Genomic DNA, 22,953 nt, shown 5'->3' with positions numbered 1-22,953 from the left:
TAGCTAACTGAGGCAAGTTCACACAGCTACAAAATGGTAGTGCCATAATTTGAGCCCAGGCAGTGGGACGGAGTAGTTTCATGCTTAATTCAGGAAACTCTTCCTTGAATGGAAAGCAAGTCATGCAATTTATGATACATTTTGTCACTGAGTCATAATTTGAAAGATGGAGGGGCCACTTCAAAATGCAGATATTGAGATCTTGGGATGATTGCCTATTTGGGGAAAAAAAACCTATAACCGAACTTGATACTTTAAAGCAACAAAAAGTTTAGATTAATTAGTCAAATGTAAATATTAAAATTCTAAAAGAACTAGATGGGGTGAATATTTATGATCTTACAGTAGAAAAAGCTAAACTAAGCAAATAAAGAGAGCCTATCACAAGGTAAGCTTTAGCCTGATATAACTACATAAATTTAAAGCTGCTCTATGTATATATAAAAACACTACAATACAAATTATGAGACAAATGGCAATATATAAAAAGTTTATAAAAAATCTGTAAGATAAAGATAAATATTCCAACAGAAAACTGGTCAAAAGAGTAAGGAGTAAATTCATGAAAGAAGAAATGGTCCAAAAATATATAAAAACATGCCAATCTCACTATTTAGACATTCAAAATTAAAGAAAAAAATGAAACACTTTTTTGACTATTACATTGGTTAAAATTAAAAATAAATTCACTGTTGATGGGTGTCTAAAAAAAATGGGCTTTCCTATATTTTTTGGTGGAATGTAAATTTGCACACTCTTCCTGGAGAGCAATTTGGCAATATGTACTAAAAGCCCTAAAATTTCACCTGTGATTTCTCTTGAGAAAACAATAAGACATCTACACAAAGATTCATACAATTATAATAGCATTATTTGTATAAAATTCTGGAAACAACCTAAAGGTTCAGCAATAGGTTACCTATTTTTTTTTCCTCCAAGTTTTTATTTAAATTCAAATTAGTTAACATATAGCGTACTAGTAGTTTTAGGTGTAGAATGTCGTGGTTCAACACTTCCATGCAACACCCGGTGCTCCTCACCGATGCCCTCCTCAATCCCCGTCACCTACTTAACCCACATCCCCTCTGGTAACCATCAGTTTGTTCTCTATAGTTAAGACCCCGTTTCTTGGTTTTCCTCCCTCTCTTTTTCCCTCCCATATTTAGTTTCTTGAATTCCACATGACTGAAATCATATGGCATTTGTCTTTCTCTGACTGACTTATTTCACTTAGCATGATACTCTCTAGCTCCATCCACATCATTGCAAATGGCAAAATTTCATTCTTTTTTGATGGCTAATATTCTATTGTCTATATATACACCATCTTCTTTATCCATTCATCAGTCAATGGACATTTGGTCTCTTCCCACAATTTGGCTATTGTTAATGCTGCTATAAACATCGTGGTGCATGTGCCCCTTTGAATCAGTATTCTTGTTTATTTTGCTTTAGGATGAAATGTTCTGAATATATTTGTGAAGTCCATCTGGTCCAGTGTGTCATTCAAAGCCACTGTTTCCTTGTTGATTTTCTGCTTAGATGATCTGTCCATTGCTATAAGTAGAGCGTTAAAGTCCCCTACTATTATTGTATTATTATCAGTGAGTTTGTTTATGTTTGTTATTGTTTTATATACTTGGGTGCTCCCATGTTGGGGGCATACTTATTTACAATTGTTAGATCTTCTTGTTGGAGAGACCCTTTTACTATAATATAGTTCCCTTCATTTTTTGGTACATTCTTTGGTTTAAAATTTGACATAAGTATGGCTACTCTGGCTTTCTTTTGACATCCATTTGCATGATAAATATTTCTCCATCCCCTTACTTTCAATCTGCAGGTGTCTTTAGGTTTAAAATGAGTCTCTCGTAGGCAGCATATTGATGGGTCTTTTTTTTTTTTAATCTATTCTGACACCCTGTGTCTTTTGATTAAAGTGTTTAGTCCATTTATATTCAGAGTAACTAATGATAGATACGTATTCAGTGCCATTTGATTACTTGTTTTGTCATTGTTTCTGGAGATTTTCTCTATTCCTTTCTTTGTCACTTTTGGTCTCTCCTTTGCACTCCAACAGTCCCCTTTAATATTTCTTGCAGGGCTGGTCACGAACTCCTTTAGTTTTTGTCTGGGAAACTTTTTATCCCCCCTTCTATTCTGAATGATAGCCTTACTAGGTAGAGTATTCATAGCTGCAGATTCTTCTCATTCAGCACATTGAATATACCATGGCACTTTCTTCTGGCCTGTCAAGTTTCTGTGGAGAGATCTGCTGCTAACTCTATCTTCCCTTGTAAGTTAGGAACTTCTTCTCTCTGTCTTCCTTCTTTTAAGATTTTTTTTAATTGCTATATTTTGCAAATTTAATTACAACATGTCTTGGTGTTGGCCTGCTTTTGTTGATTTCGATGGGGGTTCTCTGTGCCTCTTGGATCTAGATGTCTGTTTCCTCCCCCTGAGTAGGGAACTGTTCAGCTATTATTTCCTCAAATAAATTTTCTGCCCCTTTTTCTATCTCTTCTTTTTCTAGGACTCCTATAATACAAATGTTTTTACATTCGCTGGAGTCACTGAGTTCCCTAAGTTTATTCTCGAGTACCATAATTCTTCTTTCTCTCTTCTGTTCAGCTTCATTATTTTATCTTCTATATCACCTATTCATTCATCTGCTTCTTCCATCCTTTTGTTCATTGCATCCAGTCTGTTTTGAATCTCAGTTATTGCATTTTTCATTTCTGATTTTTTTAAACTCTTTCACCTCTGCAGGAAGGGTGTCCCTGAAGTCTTTCATTCTTTTCTCAAGCACAGCAAGTATCTTTCTGATTATTGCTTTAAATTCTCCATCTGGCATATTATATCTGTTTCAATTAGGTCTCTGGCCATTACCTTATCTAATTGTTTCATTTGGGATGAATTCCTCCATCTTGGCATTTTGTCTAAGTCTCTGCACTCTTCTGTGTGTTGGAAAAGCCATATGTTTCCTGCTCCTGAGAATAATGGCTTTATGAAGAAGAGGTCATTTGGTGTCCAGGGCCTGGCACATCAGGAAGTGTCTCTGGTGGGTGCTGTGTGCACTCCGCTGCTGTGTTTTGGCTGCTCTATCCTCTAGGCCAGTCTTCTGCAGAGGCTTCCCTTGGCTGCAGTGGGCAGTGTTTGGTCCTGGGCCAGAGCTGGGGAGCTATAACTAGGTGGGCTCTGGTCTGCTTGTTAAATGAGACCTGATACTACTTCCATTAGAACCGAAGCTCTGCAGAACTCTCTGGTCGGGAGACATGGTATGGATAGGAGTTTCTGCTGGTCTTCTGGGGAAGGGGCCTGCCATGCTGGGACTGAGGCCAACTTGACCAAGACAGGCAGTACTGCCAGAGCACAGGGGTGAGGGTCCTGGTGCAAGCAGATTAGGCAGCCAGTGCTGGACCTGTGCTGTTTACTGCAGGTGGTTCTGTGTTTATGCTGAGGGGCTGTAGAGGAACATGGCACCAGCCAGGTCCTTTGTCCTCAGAGAGGGGTCTCCGTGCTTGCTGTTCTCAGGGAAGCACTCTGAGAAAAGCAAACAATCTCCACAACTGTGTGTCCCAGGCATTTTTCAGATCACCATTTCCACACTGTCTGCCTCTGTGTTGTTTGCCTGCCTTCTCCCCAGGAGCAGCACCATGCCCTCCAGGCTCTAATAAGTTACTTTTAAAAAGTTAATAATAAGTTCATATTATGAAATACTATGAAGCCATTATTTCAATATAAAAGTGATATATAAATTATTGTGAAGTTTTTATGTGGCAAATGTAAGAACATTCTGTTTATTTTAATGTATTATATTTAGATACAAAAAAGGATTATAGAATTTTATAATCTAAATTTTCAAAGTGGTTAAGATTATGGGTAATTTTCATATTAATCTTTGCACTTTTAACATTAGAAAAATCAAACAAATGAAACTACAGAATGTTGGGGAGAAGAATTTAACTTTGCCCAGTAGTCTCATTTTACAGGTTTCTTATTGATGTTTGCCTCAAATCAAGTGATTAGTATACTGTACAACTGTGACAAAACCCATGTGTTAAAATTCCCTTACTAAATGTTCTCATTATTCTATGTTCTTCATCTTCCATAGCCTATCTCTAGGTATATTCTGTACATTTTCTAGAATGGATCCAAACTATTGTAGCTATTACGAGTCAATCTTTTGAATCCCTTAAGCCAGCAATTCTCCATTTCATTTCCATCCCCCATTCTATCACTGATTACTATGTGACTTGATTAAATTGTTTAATCTTCATTTTTCCTCAGTTTTCTCATCTGGAAAATGATAGTACCTATCCCAGATGCCGTGAAGGTTAAATGACATAAAACATGTACAGGACTTGGAACAGCAGAGGCACATTAGAAATACGGTTGCCACATATTTCCATGGGTGCTTCCAGGAGATGAACTTTCTCTCCTACTCTGGTAAATCGTACTAGACTGTGAGTAAACGTGGATTTATTAGAGGAGAACTGATCTCATTAAAAATACAATCACATACGCACACACACAACATCATGGCTCTAGAAATCAGAAGTCATCTGAAACCAGGGATCTCTTGCGACGGGAACAGATCTCTATAGTTTCCTTCTTCCTCTAAAACATATGCTCTCCCCACTCTATAGAAAGCCTTATAGAAAGCAAGATAAAGTGAGCAGTCATTGTTTTAACAAATGTAATTCCTCATTTTCCAAAGACATAGTTGCATTTATAACTATTATTGCGCTTATAACTATAAGCTGCACTTATGACTATTTATGTGAAAATGCTAGCCCCAAGAAAACAAACAAACGAAGAGTCAAACAAAAAATCCAACCCACAATTATCAGCTACCATTATGTATTTTGACAGGGCACACCATCTTCCTAGAAATGACAACAGACAGAATGTGTATGACACTCTGGAGAGAAGCCATGGGAGTGGAGAATCCACTAGACACTGGGAAAATCTACCATAGCAGTCCCTTGGTAAATCAGCACTATTATTGTTTTTGAAGCTGGGAAGATGGTATCTACAATGTCTTGAGGCTCATGCAATGCAAAATGAGGGATACTTTAATTTGGATAATCTAAAATGAGGAGGCTGAGGAGAGGAATGTAAGTTTGCACTATTTTTAAAGATTTTCTTTCTTTCTCTTTCTTTCTTTCTTTCTTTCTTTCTTTCTTTCTTTCTTTCTTTCTTTCAGAGGGAGAGGGACAAGCAGACTCTCTGCTGAACATGGAGCCTGATACGGAGCTCGATCCCACAAACCTGAGATCATGACCTCAGCCAAAATCAAGAGTCAGATGCTTAACTGACTGAGCCACACAGGCGTCCCTAACTTGCACTATTTTTAATAAGATTTATCCCTCCTTAATACTTTAAAAAATGTTTACTTACTTTCCTGACTTCATATTTCTTTGGTTTATTTAATTCTGCTGAGTTTGATATTTTATTTGGATTAGTGATCAACCAGCTTGAATTCAACCCTAGTAGGTTTTTTCTTTGTTCTGTTTTTGTCTTGCTTCTAGGTTACCAATACATTCCCCAAAGGAACAGAAGACTAGAAAGGTCAAAATGCTTGTATAATCACCTTGTACTTATTTTCTTTCACATATAAATAATATCTTTCTATTTTTTATATGTAAGGAAAAAATGAGATCTTACATTTAATTCAAGTTAATTTAGAAGAGACGCAGAAGTGGGACAATGCTCACTTAACCCCAAATCGTATAATAATCATAGCCAAACATGAGGGGTGGAGGCTTGTGAAGAGCTGAAGGATCTGGTCTTCTCTTTATCATCAGTGTCCAGTTCATTCTTTTAGTAGCACACAAATAATGTAAAGGAAACAGCTCAAGAGAGTATTTGGGGCTACTATGCTGTAAAAGTCCCAAGTGTTCACTTTATTTGGAATTATGGTATTGAAGTACTGGTAGAATTTGTGTTCGGCCACTTCTATATTTCCTTTCAGAACTCCGAATCACTTAAACTTTGCAACAGCAAGTGTAAACCTCACTGTTTTTGACATAGGACACATCTTTTTTTCTCTCATAGGTAGAGGGAATTTTTAAGGGTTCTAATTCCCAGTTGACAGCTAAAAATGAATTTCTGGGAGGCTCCCTGTGAGGTCCTAAGAGTAAGCTTTTCAGCTGATGCTTCAAACAGAAAGTGGAAATGCAAGACTAAATTGTCATTAAATAAGGAAGAATAAGTATCAGTAACTGAAACCACGTACAGTGATGCTGATTTCAGAGACAATGGAGTCCTATAACATCCTCCTTTTCTCTCATTAAGACAGTTCCATCATGGGCAAGGCGGGCAGGAAGGAAGCATGTGTTGTTACAACAGGGCAACCTGAGGGATCTTTGCAGTGATGGAAGTCTTGTGTCTGGACTGTGGTGGTGGAAAGAGGAATCTACACATGTGGTGGGATTGCACAGAAGTAAACACACATGTATGCGCACAACGGACATGTGCATACAAATAAAAAATTTAAAAATGTGAATAAGATCAGTAGATTGTATCTGTGTATCATTATCCTGGTTGTGATATTTGCAGCATGTTACATCGGGGAAATGGAGTAAAGGGTACACAAGACTTTTCTATGTTATTTCTTACAACTGTATGTGAATTTGCCTCTCTCTCAAAATAAAAAGTTCAAGAAAAAAAACAAGAAATATAACACATCCACCATTCCATCTTAATGGCAATTCTTGTTATAACCCAGAAAATCGTTTCTTGATAACCTAATTTGTACAGGCTTTCCAGAGACTGAACCAGACAAAGTTTGTTCAGATTGATACTGTGTTGTGTATTAATCATTTAGCTGTATTGTATGGCTAATATATCTCTTGGATTTAATTGTAGATGAAGATAATTTTAAAATGACTATGAGAAGACAGAATTCACCTTAATATTTCCTGGCCCATTTAATACATACAGAAATTTCCATGAAACACATACTTGACAGTATTCTAGAAAGTATAAAATATGCAAATAAAAGAGGCTATCCTATCACTATAGACCAGATTTTTTAAAACTTTCATTATATTTTTAAACAAAATAAATGATATACTTAAATAGTAAGTAAACACTTAAGCTATGTTGAGCTATATTGTATATTTATACAGCAAAATTGTATATATACAAGTTAATTTTTACCTTGATGGTAGGTATAGGCTTTTTGGGGATAAAATGCTTTCTCTCAAGTGGTGGCAAAGCTGCATTTTGTTCTTTCTGCCTAATCTTGTTCTCTGCTATGATTTCCTTGCGCTGCTCAAGATAAGGTCCAAAACTTGGCAGTTTCTAAAGGAAAGCACACAAATAAGAAAGCATGTTAGCTCACAGAAGAGAAAAACATAGGGATATTAATACATAAGTATTATCAACAAACAAATGTGTGTTTTGAAATTGTTTCTCGTATACGGTAACAAGGTCTCCATTTGTTTGAGAACCACTAGTCTTCTAGGTATCAGATTCCACTAACTATTAAAAAGACCTCAAGAGTGCACTACCTTTACCCAGTATATATGTATTAAATAATTAAATACATTTCTAAATGGAATAAAGTTCACAATGGTAAACCAAATCCATTCACTTAAAACAATAGCTATTAGTTAGACCATTTGTTTGGTTCATATAGACAGAAGGTAAAACCTATTGATGCTTTTTTCCCTCTCCATCAGGTTTTTAGCACAATATAGACACAGCCATAGTCCCTGACAAATGCTTTTGTCAATAGCAAGGTACTTTGCCAAAGTTCTAATCTGTATCTCTATTTTATTGTGTTCAAATTCTTACTACATCTCTTTAAAGACTGTAACTAATGTTGATTGCAATTTACTGGAATAGCTGAAAAACAAAATGGTAAAATTATTGATTTTTCCGTACAGAAAATAAATTTTAGTTTGCATGAAGGAGGCAAAAATAGAAATGAAAAGCAGACGAACTATCACAGTGCTTAAACAAACTCCATCAGTATTCAAAATCACATCATGGAGCTTTAAATCTCAAGGTTATTCAGCTGTACTTTACAAAGTTCATTTAGAAAGATACCTGGGTGTCACGGAAAAATGCTAAGTGGTTTCAAGTTAACACGAATATGCCCTCATACTATTCATTATCCCACAATTATTTCCTCTTCACTTTTGTCCTTCTCCTCTTCTAGAACCTTTGATCTTCACTTTTACTGACACATAATGGCGGTGATAGACACCACTGAATTTCAAATGTTCCGTGTCCACCTGTAACCTGGAATTGCTAGGTCTCTTTTCTAACACTGCAAAAACACCCTTTCTCTTCTCTCTTTTTCTCTCTCTTTCTCTCCCACAAAATAAAGCCCATTTATCTAGCTGATAGAGGCTTGGAAAACTACAGCACTCCATCTCTGACCTAGCAAATACTTCAGTGAAAAATCACACTTGTTTTGAAACACCGGCCTCCACCTGCCAGGCTGCATAATGTCCCAGGAAACTGAGTTCTCTAGTCCTTTAGAGATGTTAGTACGGTAGGTAAGTGAAACTTAACCCATGCTCCAATTCAGCCAAACTGCCACTGAAAATTTATATTAGCAGAACATATTTATGTGGAAATATCTAAGATGGTTACTTCCATTCTCAATTTACTATAATTATGTCAACAGGTCGAGCAAATGGAAGCAATGTTATGAATGCAAAATTATTTATATACAATTAAACTACAACTACATACTTCATTCCTATACCCCAATGCTTTCCTAAATTATGATATGTAATGATTTCAGTAATACGAAATAATACAATAAAGGGACAGAATATATTATATCTATTTTACCATAAAAAAGGTGATGCTGTCTTGCTAGAAAGCATCAAATCAATGAGTATAAAACAAATCCTCAACATTTATCACATAGGCAAGCCTTTTTAATGTAGAAAAGATAATGCTTGTTTGAAATGTCCTCTTATGGAATGACTTTTTCCTGGGGCAGATGAGGTGTTAGGGATTATATGTGATGCCAAGGAAATGCCCCTGGGGTTCTGATAACACCTTATAAGGTGGTAAACGCATGTCCACATGACATAATTCTTGTCAGAGTATCACTCTCTCCACGCTTCTCTTCTATATCAAGGGCACATAAATCCTAATCTTATATTCCTGAAGATTATCAAAAATCATTAAATGTTGAAACAAGTGACCTCTGGTTCTAGCCAATCCCTCATGGTGGCAAGCTCAATGAAACTCTGAACCATTATCCCGATTCCCTGAGTCTTACCTACTCAGCACTCTCTAATTCCATCTAAGAATTCTATAAATGTTATTCAAAAGAAATCATTCCTGGAACTTTTTGATCTATCTTCTTTTAAACATAAACCAGAGGAGATTTTTTCCCCCATTTAGAATATTCTTTATCCAAAGGGAGAGAAATAAAGTAGTTAAGTTTAAATTGTGATACCTTCAAATTGTTCCAGTGATGGTAATAATAATAATACTAACAATAACAATAACAATAATATTTGAAAATCCCTTGGTGCTGAACAGAACACAGCCTGAATAAACATCTACCAGACTGATATTTTCTGCAGTTTTTTTTTTTTGCAATGGTTGACCACATTTGCCATATTTAAATTATATTGCCTTTCTATGGCTAACAGGGCTAGGATTATAATGTGCTAATCTTTTCTAATTAGTCCTAAGGAGAAGTTCTCAATTTAACATAAAGATTCCTATTGGATTTTCTTTGTGTGTTAGTTAGAAGAATCAATGGAAAAGAAGGAAAACTGTTGCCAATTTCTTCTTTAAATCAAAAGCACACTCACACACGATACCAGTGACCGCCCCCTCAACCTTCCACCATTCATCTCCAAGTCAAATAGATCCATTTGTGTGTAGTTTCTCACTGCTATATGGAGGTCCCAGAGGCCAAGTATAGTACCAACTTCCAAAACATCAAGGCCGCCATAGTGATTTTTGCTTTATGCAAATTAGTATAAGAAAGTTGAGTGCTTTTTAAAAAATTACTTTGTTAGAGAGGAGCCTGGGTGGCTCAGTCGGTTAAGCGACCTAGTCTTGATTTCGGCTCAGGTCATGATCTCAGGGTCAGGAGATGGAGCCCCATGCATCTAGCTCTGTGCTCAGTGCCGAGTTTCCTTGAGATTCTCTCTCTCTCTCTCCCTCGGTTCTTCCCTCTGCTCATGCTCATGCTCTGTCTTTCTCTAAAATAAATAAAATCTCTTAAAAAATTACTTGTTACGTATTAAGATGCCTTTACCATACCTGAGTCCTGAATATTTTAAAAGTTAAATTTTCCAAAAATGTAAAAGATCAATTCTCTCCTGCACCAGACAACCACCTTTGCACATACCACATTTGGGCACACGTTTGTGTTCTGATCTTGCCAAAAAACCAAAGAAACAAACAAACGAAAAGCAAAATAAAACCGAGAAAGAGTGAAGACGAATGCATAGTTGGCCAGTGTGTATGTGTGCAATCAGTGATGATTAATAAAGCATTTAGTTCAAATCTCTGCCCGAACATATAGTTAATTGATTTCCTATTGCAGGAGGAGAAGCAGCAGAGCCTGATAGAGCCAGCAGCAGGAGCTTTTCCTCTTCATTCATTATTTGCTTCAGAAAAAGTTGTAGCCTGCGGTAACTCAAAGCGAGAGGTTTGAGCGTCATGCTATATTTCTTAAACAAAGAAAAAAGTTCTTTAGGACTATCAAAAGCTGCTTTGTAACTGATGAACTGAACAAAGCTCAGAAATGGTATGATTTTTGTTTCAATACTTTCTCCAGGGATTCATCATTGATGAATTTGTTCTCGCCAGAAAAGCTAAATCCTACTCATTTAAAGATAACAGTATCTCACACTAAAACTGTCTCTATCCAGATATAAAAAGCATTACATTGCCGATAGAAAAGTGACAACATAATGAATCAACAATGATATCTTAAGCCAGCAAAGCTTTAAGGTAAAGCAGTCTATTTGGATTATAATTTATTCATGGATCAATCTAAAGGTAATTGAGCATATTATGAAGTAGAAAAGGGTTCTTGTTTCTAATAGAAGCAGGTACTGGTATCTTCCAGTTTAAACTGCACAATTTTTATGAGAGTGGCAGCAAGTTGGCGAATAGCAATGGTGTATATGCTATAATGGATCAGCTCTATTTTCCTAATCATACTGTCTTATCCGATTGGAAACAATAACAGCACGAAAGTAATTACTTGATAGTCAAATGGTAATAAGTTAAAAGACAGAAGGATTTCAAGTTTATACTGAGTGCAATATACATGTAACTGTATACATACATACTTATACATAAAAACACACAAATACACTAAGTACTATATATATATATATCACTCAATAGAAACCTGAAATCCAAATATATATATATGTAAATTGTGTGCATGTGTGTGTATAATATATATATATATAATTGTGTGTGTATATATATATATATATATATATATATATATAAAACTTCAAAGAGTTACTCTTTTAAAAAACTCAGGAAAGCAATGGAATACTTTTTAGATACTTAAAATATAAAATTTGGAGCACAATGGCTGGGAACATGGGTTCTCTGAGTATGTTTGTAAGATACCTTAATTTCAACCACTGTGTGCTCAGCATGACGTAAGTATGGGAAACAGAGGTGAGAAGTCTCGATTCTGTTCTGTCCAAATTCAGTTACTTTTCTTCTTCCCTTCTGTCAATTATAAGAGTAATCAACTGCTTACATTTGATCCTGATTTTTATTTCAAAATCCGTTTTGGGATGGCTTAGATTCAGAAACTCAGATTTTTCCCATGAGTACTTTCCATGTAATGCTTAATCACTGACATAACAGTAAGCAATTTTTCATGATACTATCAAATTCGGACAGTGGAAAACAATAAAAGACCAAGAGAAAAGGACCATCTACATATTATCATAATACTACATGGTGCCCAATGCTGTAAATGGCGACAGTGGAGCTGGACATGCAAAATATCTGAAATTAATAAAATATAACTACTAGTTTAATCTGATAAATTGAAGAGTACAACCTTTGCGAAACTATCTGATGTCTGAATCAGTCAAAAGCAATGACAGTTCATGCTTCTCAGTGAAAGTAGAAAGCCAACATTTGCATAGTGGTTAGCGTACTGATTTAGAAGTCAAATTTGCATTAAAATCACAGTTTTACACTCATTACCTGTGTGACTATGAGCCAATTACTTAACCATTCTGCTACTAATTTCCTTATCAATGAAATGAGGACGACAGTATCTAACACACGATGTTGATATAAGCATTAAATGGAATACTATTTGTAAAGTGCATGCCTGCCAATTTATTCCCATAAGCCTTAACTACTTATATTGTATTGTGTACCATGCTCTGTACTTCCATGTTGGCTTCCACATCCCCTCTGCTGGGCAAGCCCCTGCCAGTCTTTTTCATCTGGGACATGCCCATTTGGCATTGTAGTCTCAGCTTGGTTTTCATAGCATCTAAGTACTCTTCTTAACTGACCCCCTTCCCCACAGTGTTAGGGGCCCCTCACAGTGCTCCAGAGCACCGTGGGCACACTTTAACTCCTGCACGTGCAGCGCTGCCTTATCGCGATTAGCCTATGCCTCCACTGTCCCCGCTTGAGGTCCTAGAGAGTTCCTTTTCGATCCGGCACATAATAGGTACACAGCTGTTTTTGAAACTTGACGAATGAATGAATGAATATCTTGAACATATTTTAAAAATCTAGCTGGTTTTTCAAAATGTCAGATAACCTGAAACATTGCTTTCAGAAAGAATTTACACAAATACATCCATTTAACATTAAAATCATATGAAGTAAAAAATATCATACTTCTACAAGAGCTGTGATTCATAAACTCAAAAACATTTACAAAGTGCTGGACACTTGAGATGTATTTATAATAGACAATCTGTGACCTCAAAGAACCTACAGTTAATCACAACTGCAGTCCTTTGAGACAAGGGCTGTGGCAGAGGTGACACAGAATGCTAGATATGCAATGACAATGTGTACCTAACCCAGGCTGAGGGGTCAGAGCTTTTCTAGAAGAGGTGACATCTGAGCTAAGTTCTGAAGGATAGGTTGGCAAATGGTGAAGATGGAGGTGTGAGGTTCAGCAAAGGGGAAGAAAATCCTCTCGGTGGAAGAAACACCAGAGGGAGAAGAGGCCCACTTTGGAGGCGGTGCTGGAGAGCCAGCAGATTGCTAAGCCGGTGCTCTCTGTTTAATAAGATACAAGAGGGCGAGCAGTTTCCTGTGAAGGGGAGCACATCAGAATGTATGTTAGGAAGAATGTCAATCAAAAGAAGAAAATCTAACATTAATGGAATGCTAACAGAGGATGACAGCGGGAAGACCTGTTTTTGGCCAAGCATTGTGTTTTGGCCAACCATCATTTGTGCTGGGGCCACAAAGACAAGTAGGAGGTGGTTCTTTTAAAAAGCAGTTTATGGCCTTTAGAGGAAGACTAACTCATATTCTTTGAAACTGAGGTGAGAAAATTATTTTTTTAAAAGATTTTATTTATTTATTTGACAGAGACAGAGAGAGGTAGATAGATAGAGAGAGCACACACAAGCAGGGGGAGCAGCAGAGGGAGAGAGAGAAGCAGGCTCTCCACGGAGCAGGGAGCCCGATTCAGGGCTCGATCCCAGGACCCTGAGATCATGACCTGAGCCAAAGGCAGATGCTTAACCTCTTGAGCCACCCAGGTGTCCCAAAAATTATTATTTTATAACTGAAATATTATTTAAATGATGCTTATCAGATTCCTCTAAAGAAACAAACTTATGAGATACCACCTCACACCAGTCAGAATGGCTAAAATTAATAAGACAGGAAACAACAAATGTTGGTAAGGATGCGGAGAAAGGGCAACCCTCTTACACTGTTGGTGGGAATGCAAACTGGTGCAGCCATTCTGGAAAACAGTATGGAGGTTCCTTAGGAAGTTAAAAATAGAGCTATCCTACAATCCAGAAATTGCACTACTGAGTATTTGCCCCAAAGATACAGATGTAGTGAAAAGAAGGGGCACATGCACCCAATGTTCATAGTAGCAATGTCCACAATAGCCAAACTGTGGAAAGAGCCCAAGATGTCCATCAATAGGTGAATGGATAAAGATGTGAAATATATATAAACGGAATATTACTCAGCCATCAGAAAGGATGAATACTTACCATTTACATCGATGTGGATGGAACTTGAGGGTGTTATGCTGAGTGAAATAAGTCAATCAGAGAAAGACAATTATCATATGGTTTCACTCGTTATGTGGAATATAAGAAACAATGCAGAGGACTATAGGGGAATGGCGGGAAAACAGAATGGGAAGTCATCAGAGAGGGAGAAAAACCATGAGAGACTCTTAACTATAGGAAACAATCTGGGGGTTCCTGGAGGGGAGGAGGGGGGGAAGGGGTGACTGGGTGATGGGCATTAGGGAGACCATGTAATGTGATGGGCACTAGGTGTTATATACAACTGATAAGTTACTGAACACTACATCTGAAACTAATGATGTACTAAGTCAGCTAATTGAATTTAAATAAAAAAATAAATTCCCACATTAAGAAAAATACCCAAACCTCAAAAACAATACCTTTAGCTTGGAGTTTGGGAGATGAAGCCCTGTAGCATGATTTAGGAGAAACAAAAACAATGAGATGGCCAAACTACTATGCATGGGGAGGCAGGATTCTGAAACAGAGGGAAAAGAGAGAGAGGGAAAAGGAAAAAGCAAAAAGAGAAGGAAGAGGGAATGGACAGAAAGGGAGCAGAGCCTGATGGTACGAGGGCTGGAGGACATTACTAAAGAGGAAGAGCTCATTTTCGATTTCAAGCTGTTTGTGTTGCTGCAATTGAAATCCTCCTCTCTGACCCTTAAAACTTAAATAAGCCTCCTAAATACTTATATGCCTTAGAGAGAAATTTGGAAGAAAATCAGCAAAATAGGCTTGAGTTTCATGGTTGGGTTGGCATATAGCTCAAAGAATAGGAACCAACAAGAAGTAAGATTGAGGGAGATGCAGAATTCAGTGAGAGGGAGAATTTACAGCCGGAAGTGACCTAGAGAACGTAATCTCCAGGGATTTTGTAGCAATTTCCAGAAGGACGGGACTGGGTGATTTCAGCTGACATCTGGGTTCCATAGGCAGTTTTCAGGGAAAATAGAATAAGTAGAGGAAGAGATGCACAAACAGTTCGATGCAACCTTGATCCAAATGAGTACTTAATTCCAAAAAAGAGATTAAGGAAGACTTCCTAGTGACGGAGGAATTTAAACTGTGGTGAAAGATTATAAAAGGGAGAAATAGTATGTGGTGCTGGAAAGAGATGAGAGAGATAAAGGAATGGATGAGTAAAGGAGTGAAAATTTTAAAAAACCACAGGATCAGCTCATTCTCATAGAGCTAAAATATAGTACATGACTGGGGAATAGCAAGGGATAAAGCTGGGATATCTATGAGGGCTCTGAATTCTGGGCAAAGCAGCTTGGATATTTGTTCTTTAGAGTGTAAGGCAACACCAGCTCTTTGAAAATAGGCGATTACAGCGCCTACGGTGGTAGAAAAAAGGGTGGGTTGAGGGAGTGAGGATGTTTGTGGCAGAAAGAAGATAATGATCCAGAATGTTGGAGATGGGATTTTGGTAGCAGCGGAAAAGTGAAATAGATAAGCTATTAGATTTTTTTGTTTGTTTTAAGAGTCTGTGGTACTCTGGAAAATAGAGAACAAATGTTGGCTACACACCCGACCCCAACAGTCCACCCTTGATCTTCACTCCCAGGCTACCTGCTGACTGCTTCACTCCTACTCTCACAGTGACTTCTGCCTGCAACCATCCAGCTTTCATTCAGACACAGAACCCTTCTCTGACAGACCTCTTGCTCTACCTCTTTGCTGCTCCTCTTTCTGCAAATGACCCCTCCTCTCTCACCATTCCCTGCTCAGTCAGAATCTCAAAAATCAAAATCACACAAGAGCTTGTGTTTAACTGATGGCCGCAGAGGCTGTAAGCTGCAAAAGAGTTACTTCTCCGACAAAATGAACATGAAATCATGTTGGTGGGGAAGCTGGGATTAGTTTTTCTTTCTTGGAACTCTAGAGGACCCTTGCCTGTATTCTGCAGTAATGACGAGGCGGGGAGAAGACATGGGGAACATCAGCCTCCTCGACAACAGCTGTAGTGGGAGGCGACTGTAAGTTCAACGAGGGAAGGAAGTGCATTGTCAGCACCATCTTCATCAAAACCAGCACATTAACTGAGCATCGTTATACACCAGGCCTTCTGCAAAGCACTTGAGTACATTATCCGTACGTTACTGCAACCCTGTGAAATGGGTGTTGTCCTCGTCCCCTTTTACAGATGAGAACACAGTTTCAGAAAGGCTAAGCAACTTGTTCCAACTCTTGCCATTAAGAAATGGCAGAGCTAGGATTCGCATCCCAGTCGACCAGATGCCAGACCCTGTGCTGTGCTGTCACTCATATTTCTTTATTGTTCTTACAAAGCTCTGTATTAGATGAGTGTGTAATATATTTTTGATTGATATAAAGAGGCATACTACACATATAATCTATTCCTTGAAATCTGTGCTTCCCGTTTTTACTCATTCCACAAACTATGCAGAGAAAAATGTTTCATACAGTAGACACCACTTAAGAAAATGCTGAACACATACCATGCAAAATATCTGTATTAGTTCGGTCCTGTTTATTATTGGCCTCAAGTTTAATGAGCTCAAGTTAATACAGGTGAAAGGCCAGAGTGTTACATGCAGCAGTTAATGAAATACCATAGAGCTGCTGAGAAAATGATTAGCAGCCAAATGTGAATTTAATATACTTCATTCTCAAGAAGCAATGCCCCCATGGGAGGCATCTTTCCGGGGGAGGTAAATATTGGAAATAGCACTTGAGAGTTAGAAGATGGGGCTCTGTCCTTAGCCTTGATATCAGCTCGTTTTGTGACCTATGGGAGCTTGTGACTCCTCTGGGTCTCAGTTTTCTCATCTGCAAAATGAGGGGGTCGGACCAGATAATGTATAAGGTTCCTTTCAGTAATATGTTTTGTTTTGTTTTCAAATTCACAGTTAGCAATCCTCAGGGTTTACAGGGCACCTGGGTGGCTCAGTCAGTTAAGTGTCCAGCTCTCGACTTCAGCTCATGGGATCGAGGTCATGGGGTCATGGGATCGGGGTCATGGGATCGAGCCCCTGAGTTGGGATATGCGCTCAGTGGGGAGTCTGCTTGAGAGTCTCTCTCTCTCGTTCTTGCTCTATCCCTCCCCCTGCTCCCTCTCTCTAAAATGAATAGATAAATCTTAAAAAAAAAGAAGAAGAAGGAAATCGTCAGAGTTTATCACCAGGTGGATCATATCCACAGGCTTATCCACATCACATCCACCGTTTGTGGATGAAATACTGGATTGAGTCACAAATTATAACTCTTTCCCTACTATTTACAGAACATTCCAAGTCTTTTTAAATGGTAAATATGAATAATATGGATAATGTTTATCGAACTCCCAAGGTTGGATGAGTTCATAAACTGTTTTAGGCTTTACTGGTGGAACGTAGAACCAAAAATATCTTTTCTATTTTCTAATTATGAAATAATAAACCCTGTATAAATAATGAAGATAAATAAAATAGTTTTTAAATGAAGGCTAATATAATCTGTATAAATTGAGGAATTCATTCACAACCAAAGTTGCACTGTAATTATCTTTACACAGTTTGGTTTAGTTATAACTCACCTGAGGTATGGTCTATACAAAATCAGCCACATGCATATTAGAAATGGATATAAGAGATATCAGAAATGAAATTGCCAAGTCAGTAAGAATGAAACATAGACACACGTGTGGTTGCATTTGGTATGCAAAGTTACAGGATGTTGGAAGAAATGGAACCTTCTATTAAAGCAGTGGAATATACAGAGCGACCAATGGCTTTGGGGTGCAGAGACTAAGAGACTTGGTCTTGAAGACAAGTCACCTGCCCTACATGGGCCTTGATTTTCATCTGTGTAAAACAGAGATAACAATGACCATTTTGTCTACTTGCTCTTCACAACAAATATTTGAAATTGGAAGCACTAATAGATTATTAAAATACAGCTTTTACCATTTTGAAAACTATAAAGCAGTACAGAACCAAAGTGCTATTTTATTATAGTGAATGTAATTTTTATTTATGTACAATTTTTTAACATCTTTACAATGTAAAGATGAAGTGAGTATTCTGCATTATGAAAATGTCACAAAATATTGGCCTTACACAAAGAAAGACTTCCTAAGCTATAGTCCTTCCAATGCCTTAGGAGAACTTGGATGAAATAATTTGCTTTGGAAATCCACCTTCAAAATGCTACTGCTTTCATGGCTAAATATTGCATAGAATGTCAAGGGCAAAAACCAATGAGGGAAAATGGAATAAAAATTACCTCATACAATAGGATAGAAGCAAAGAAAAACAGAAAAATGGGGTGATGAGGAAAATGGGACTGCTATAAATATGAAAAAAGCATTCAGGAGTCAGGCTATATTTGGAGCAAGAGTAGAAGATTAATCAATCTTTTCCATATTTATTCAACATGATACTTAATATTTTCCCTACACAGAAACACCAGGATGACTGCTTTAAGCCTTTTTACCTGAAAGTGTGGCATAGGGCATAAAATATCACATTTTGATCCAATCAAAAACCCTATTTGGAGTTACAGGTTAGGACATATTGGAAAAAAAGGATCATCATTTTGAAAGTCAATTTTTAGGGTTTCTATGCTAAGCAGGAGATTTATATTGGAGAGAAAATAAAAGGAAGTGCAAGTTTTTCGCTGAAAGGAAAGAAGTTTCTAAGATAATTAATTACCATACCAGTAGGATGTATTTAACATGGGAAAGAATCTTTTATATGTGTGGCAAAGTGCTCCCTAGACACTAGCTTCGGCACGCTGACATGGACACACTAGCAAACATCCACACGATAAAATTCATCTCTGTACCTGGGTCGCTACTGAAGGCAATCATTGCCCTGCAGATTTTGGATTTTCCTCTCTGTTTCTTCCTCGTTACTTTCTAAACTATATGTCCATTATTTATGCATTCGCTATTTTTCTGAGTCTATCATAAACATTTTGAGGACAGGATACTTTTTGAATCTGTTTTATCTCCCCCTTAGTTCTTCGTACATAGTTGGCCTTAATTAACTACTTGATGAATGAATGAAAGATTAACATCAACAAAGAGGTATACTGACAAGACATTTCAACCATCCTCAATGTGGTCACAGTTTCATGCTGACAACTGATGTAGTCTGAGCACTTTCCATATCAATTCATAAAATGTCCAGACAAGTTCTCTCTATGCACAAGGCTTGGCAAGGCTGAGATTCATCTAATGCTTAATGACCAAACAAGAAATTTTTGGTCTCATCCATAATATTACATAAACCAATCCCCAATAATAACCTTTGCTTTAAATTGTAATAACATCCCACAGCCTAACAGATTTGTAGTGATAAGGTATTGTAAGGTATAGTTCCAACAAATCAATTTAGATTCAAAGGCTTAGAGCACAACACAAATAATTTCTTTGTATTTTTCTGGTTCTTTGCTTAAAGTTTGTCATCAAGAAAATAATTGTGACCAACTCTTTCACTCTCCTGTTCATAAAATACACAAAACAAATAAAAGAACTCTGTCTCTGCAGCCATGTCCAGGCTTCCTCATCTACCTATTTCCCTTCAAACCTGTCTTAAGCCCCTGTAACAGTGTCTGTCCTCCCACCTTCACCTCCCATTCACTCCTCAGTTACTCGTGGTCCAGGAGTTTGACCTCCATTCCTAGCTACAGAAATGCTGTGGTGATGGGGCCAAGGACAACCTTTATTTTGCAAATCAGATGGCCACACTTCTGAGCTCATTTTACTTTCTCTCTCAGCAGCATTCAAACAGGATGACCCCTCCCTCCTTTTTAAATTATTGTCCTACTTTTTTTTTTCCTACATCACTTCTGTATCTCCTTTCCTGGGTAAATCTTCCTCTCTGAAACCTATAGGTTGGAATATCCTAGGCTCAGTCCTAGACGTTCTCTTTTCCCTCTGCCAGCATACCCTTTCCAAGTGATCTGATCTGATCTTATGGATTTATTTATTTATTTTTTATAATAATTTTTTATTATGCTATGTTAGTCACCATAACAGTACATCCTTAGTTTTTGATGTAACGTTCCATGATTCATTATTTGTGTATAACACCCAGTGCACCATGCAATATGTGCCCTCCTTAATACCCATCACCGGCCTATCCCAATACCCCACCCCCTCCCCTCTGAAGCCCTCAGTTTGTTTCCCAGAGTCCACAGTCTCTCATGGTTCATTCCCCCTTCTGTTTAGCCCCCCATCATTCTTCCCTCCCTTCTCCTACCGATCTTCCTGCTATTTCTTATGTTCCATAAATGAGTGAAAACATATGATAATTGTCTTTCTCTGCTTGACTTATTTCACTTACCATAATCTCCTCCAGTCCCGTCCATGTTGCTGCAAGTGTTGGGTAATCGTTCTTTCTGATGGCTAATATTCCATTGTATATATGGACCACATCTTCTTAATCCAGTCATCTGTTAAAGGGCATCTCAGCTCCTTCCACAATTTAGCTATTGTGGACAATGCTGCTATGAACACTGGGTGATCTTATGGCTTTAAATATCATTGAAGCTATAGCTTTCTTTCAAATTTGTAGCCCCAGTTCTGTTCTTAAACGGAGCTCCAGACTCTTACATCCAGTAATTAACATTTCATTAGATGTTGAAAAGTGATCGCAAACTTAATGTGTCTTTAGTAGATCCCTTGTTATTTCACTCCAGATAGTCTTTCCCCAATCTTCCCTATTTCAGTTAATGGAATGACTGCTGACCCATTTGCTCAAATCAAAAATCTAAGGCTATTCTGGATTTCTTTTTTTTTTTTTCCTCCTTATCTTCCCCTCTAGATCCAATCTTTCAGCATAACTATGCTCAAAACAACCCAACTCTCTCCACTTTCCGCCATCTCCATTGATTTGGCTCTAGTCCAAGGCTCCACTGTCTCTCACCAGGAACACTGCAGGGAGTAGCTTCCTAACTGATCTGCCTACTTTCTCTTTTGACTCGCTATAATGTATTCTCCACATAGTAGCCGGAGCAATTGTCTTAAATAGAAATGAGAACATGTCACTCCTCTGCTTAAAATTCTCCAATGATTTCCCAACGTACTTAAATAAAATCTAAAAGCTTTGCAATGACTGCAGGCTTATCTGGCTCCTGCCTACCTCTTCAATTTTATTTTTTACCACTCTCCTCTTAATTTATAACACTGCAACCATACTCATGTACTTTTCGCTCTTCTCAAAAAGTCTTAGGGCCTTTATACTGAAAGTAGGTCCTCTAAATCATACTCTGTATATCTCCCTTTTGATAATCATCATATTCTTTATTCATTTGTTTTGTATCTCCATCCTTTCTAAAAGATATGAACTACCAGAATAGGATGTTCGTAAATTTTGTTCAGTGATGTTCGCCTAGAACTTTGAAAAATACCTGGACCATTATACATTCTCAAATGAATGAATGTATGGGTAGCAGTATATTTAGGATAAACAGTGCAGTCCTTTGATGTTGGCTTTCAATCTTGGTTCCATTACGTACTATTTAATCTGGTCAAATTTTCTTTTACCTTTGCAAGACCTCAGGTGCCTCGTTCATAAAATGGGAATAACATTTCATAGGGTTGTAGTAAGTAAGGATTATATAACTTATATAAAGTATATAAAATGAAGTCAGAGCTTGGTAAACCATAGGCATTTACTAAATGTTAGTCCTTATCATCTGCATCATATTATTATAGAAATCCTTGCAACATGTTATAGTTTTCTTTCTATTATTACCTTACATATGCTTTAGCACATTTTGGTATGTGCTTAATATGCTAAAGTAAACATTCCCCCTCCCTCATACAAACCCCTTTTTTCCAGCTTTTATAAGGGAAATCAATGGCTTAAGCATGTTTTACATGATGGAGAATTGCTTATTTCACATTTAGACTGCATACACTCTATAAAGTAAGGATTACTCACATAGTTATATAATTTTATGCTCCACATGTTGAAATAAGTGAAATTAAGAAAATGAAGATTTGATAGTTGAGAAGTAAATGTAAACATGAGTTCTTAAAGAATGAAGGCAAGACCATTCTGTAGCCTAAAGTAAATGCTGTCATCTGTGGGGGGAGGGGAAAGATGCTACGATCTGAGCCCATTACCGTGTTACTTCAGGAACATCTGGCAGTCTGTCACTTCACAGGCAACAACATCTTCTCTAAACAGAATAGACTTGAATTCATCAGGGATTCCCATAGTACCGTATATGCTTAACTTAAGTACCTGCTTCCCGTGATTTCCATAGATTATCATATTCATGACACTGTGGAGTGAAAGCATTCTTCTCACTCTCTAACCAGAACATGAAAAAGAAATTAAAACATTGGCAGGCACTTTGTCTCCAGTTTGTTGGACAAGTAAGAAAAGGATTTTCCACCCATTTATGCAAATGAAATTCTGTCAACTTAGAGCATTTTAACAAAGATGACAGCCGCCTGTCTATTAATAAATACCTGACAGGATAACAATTACATTTGTAGTTGACTGTTTTTCTTTCAATAAATGTAGGTCAGTGGGTATTTTAAGAGAATTTATTTAAAATAAATTTGCAAACCCCAATAACTTTTCCCCTCATCTCTATTAACCCAGAAAGAAATTTTAACACATGCATTCTTGAATTCTTAATAGTTTTAGAACATTATGGCCAAAGCCTTTTAAATACATGTAACTATGTAATTAAATATGTGTGTGCTTACTCTGTGTACACACACACATACATATAAATGCATGTAAGACATCTA

General features: G+C 37.3%; 1 protein-coding gene across 2 annotated transcripts in view; it reads right to left on the bottom strand.

Moving 5' to 3' along the window:
* Nucleotides 1–22,953, bottom strand: part of DPYD (dihydropyrimidine dehydrogenase) — a 788,803-nt gene that overhangs the window by 14,907 nt on the left and 750,943 nt on the right. For both annotated transcript variants that reach the window (XM_026497557.4, XM_048220250.2), the window contains exon 21: nucleotides 7,168–7,311. In XM_026497557.4, the coding sequence (XP_026353342.2) occupies nucleotides 7,168–7,311 (144 nt within the window). The remainder of the gene's footprint in view (nucleotides 1–7,167; nucleotides 7,312–22,953) is intronic.

This window comes from Ursus arctos, unplaced genomic scaffold (assembly GCF_023065955.2).
Source record: "Ursus arctos isolate Adak ecotype North America unplaced genomic scaffold, UrsArc2.0 scaffold_12, whole genome shotgun sequence".
NCBI lineage: Eukaryota > Metazoa > Chordata > Mammalia > Carnivora > Ursidae > Ursus > Ursus arctos.
The sequence above is the reverse complement of the archived record's forward strand: the minus strand, read 5'-3'. Positions and strand labels throughout refer to the sequence as shown.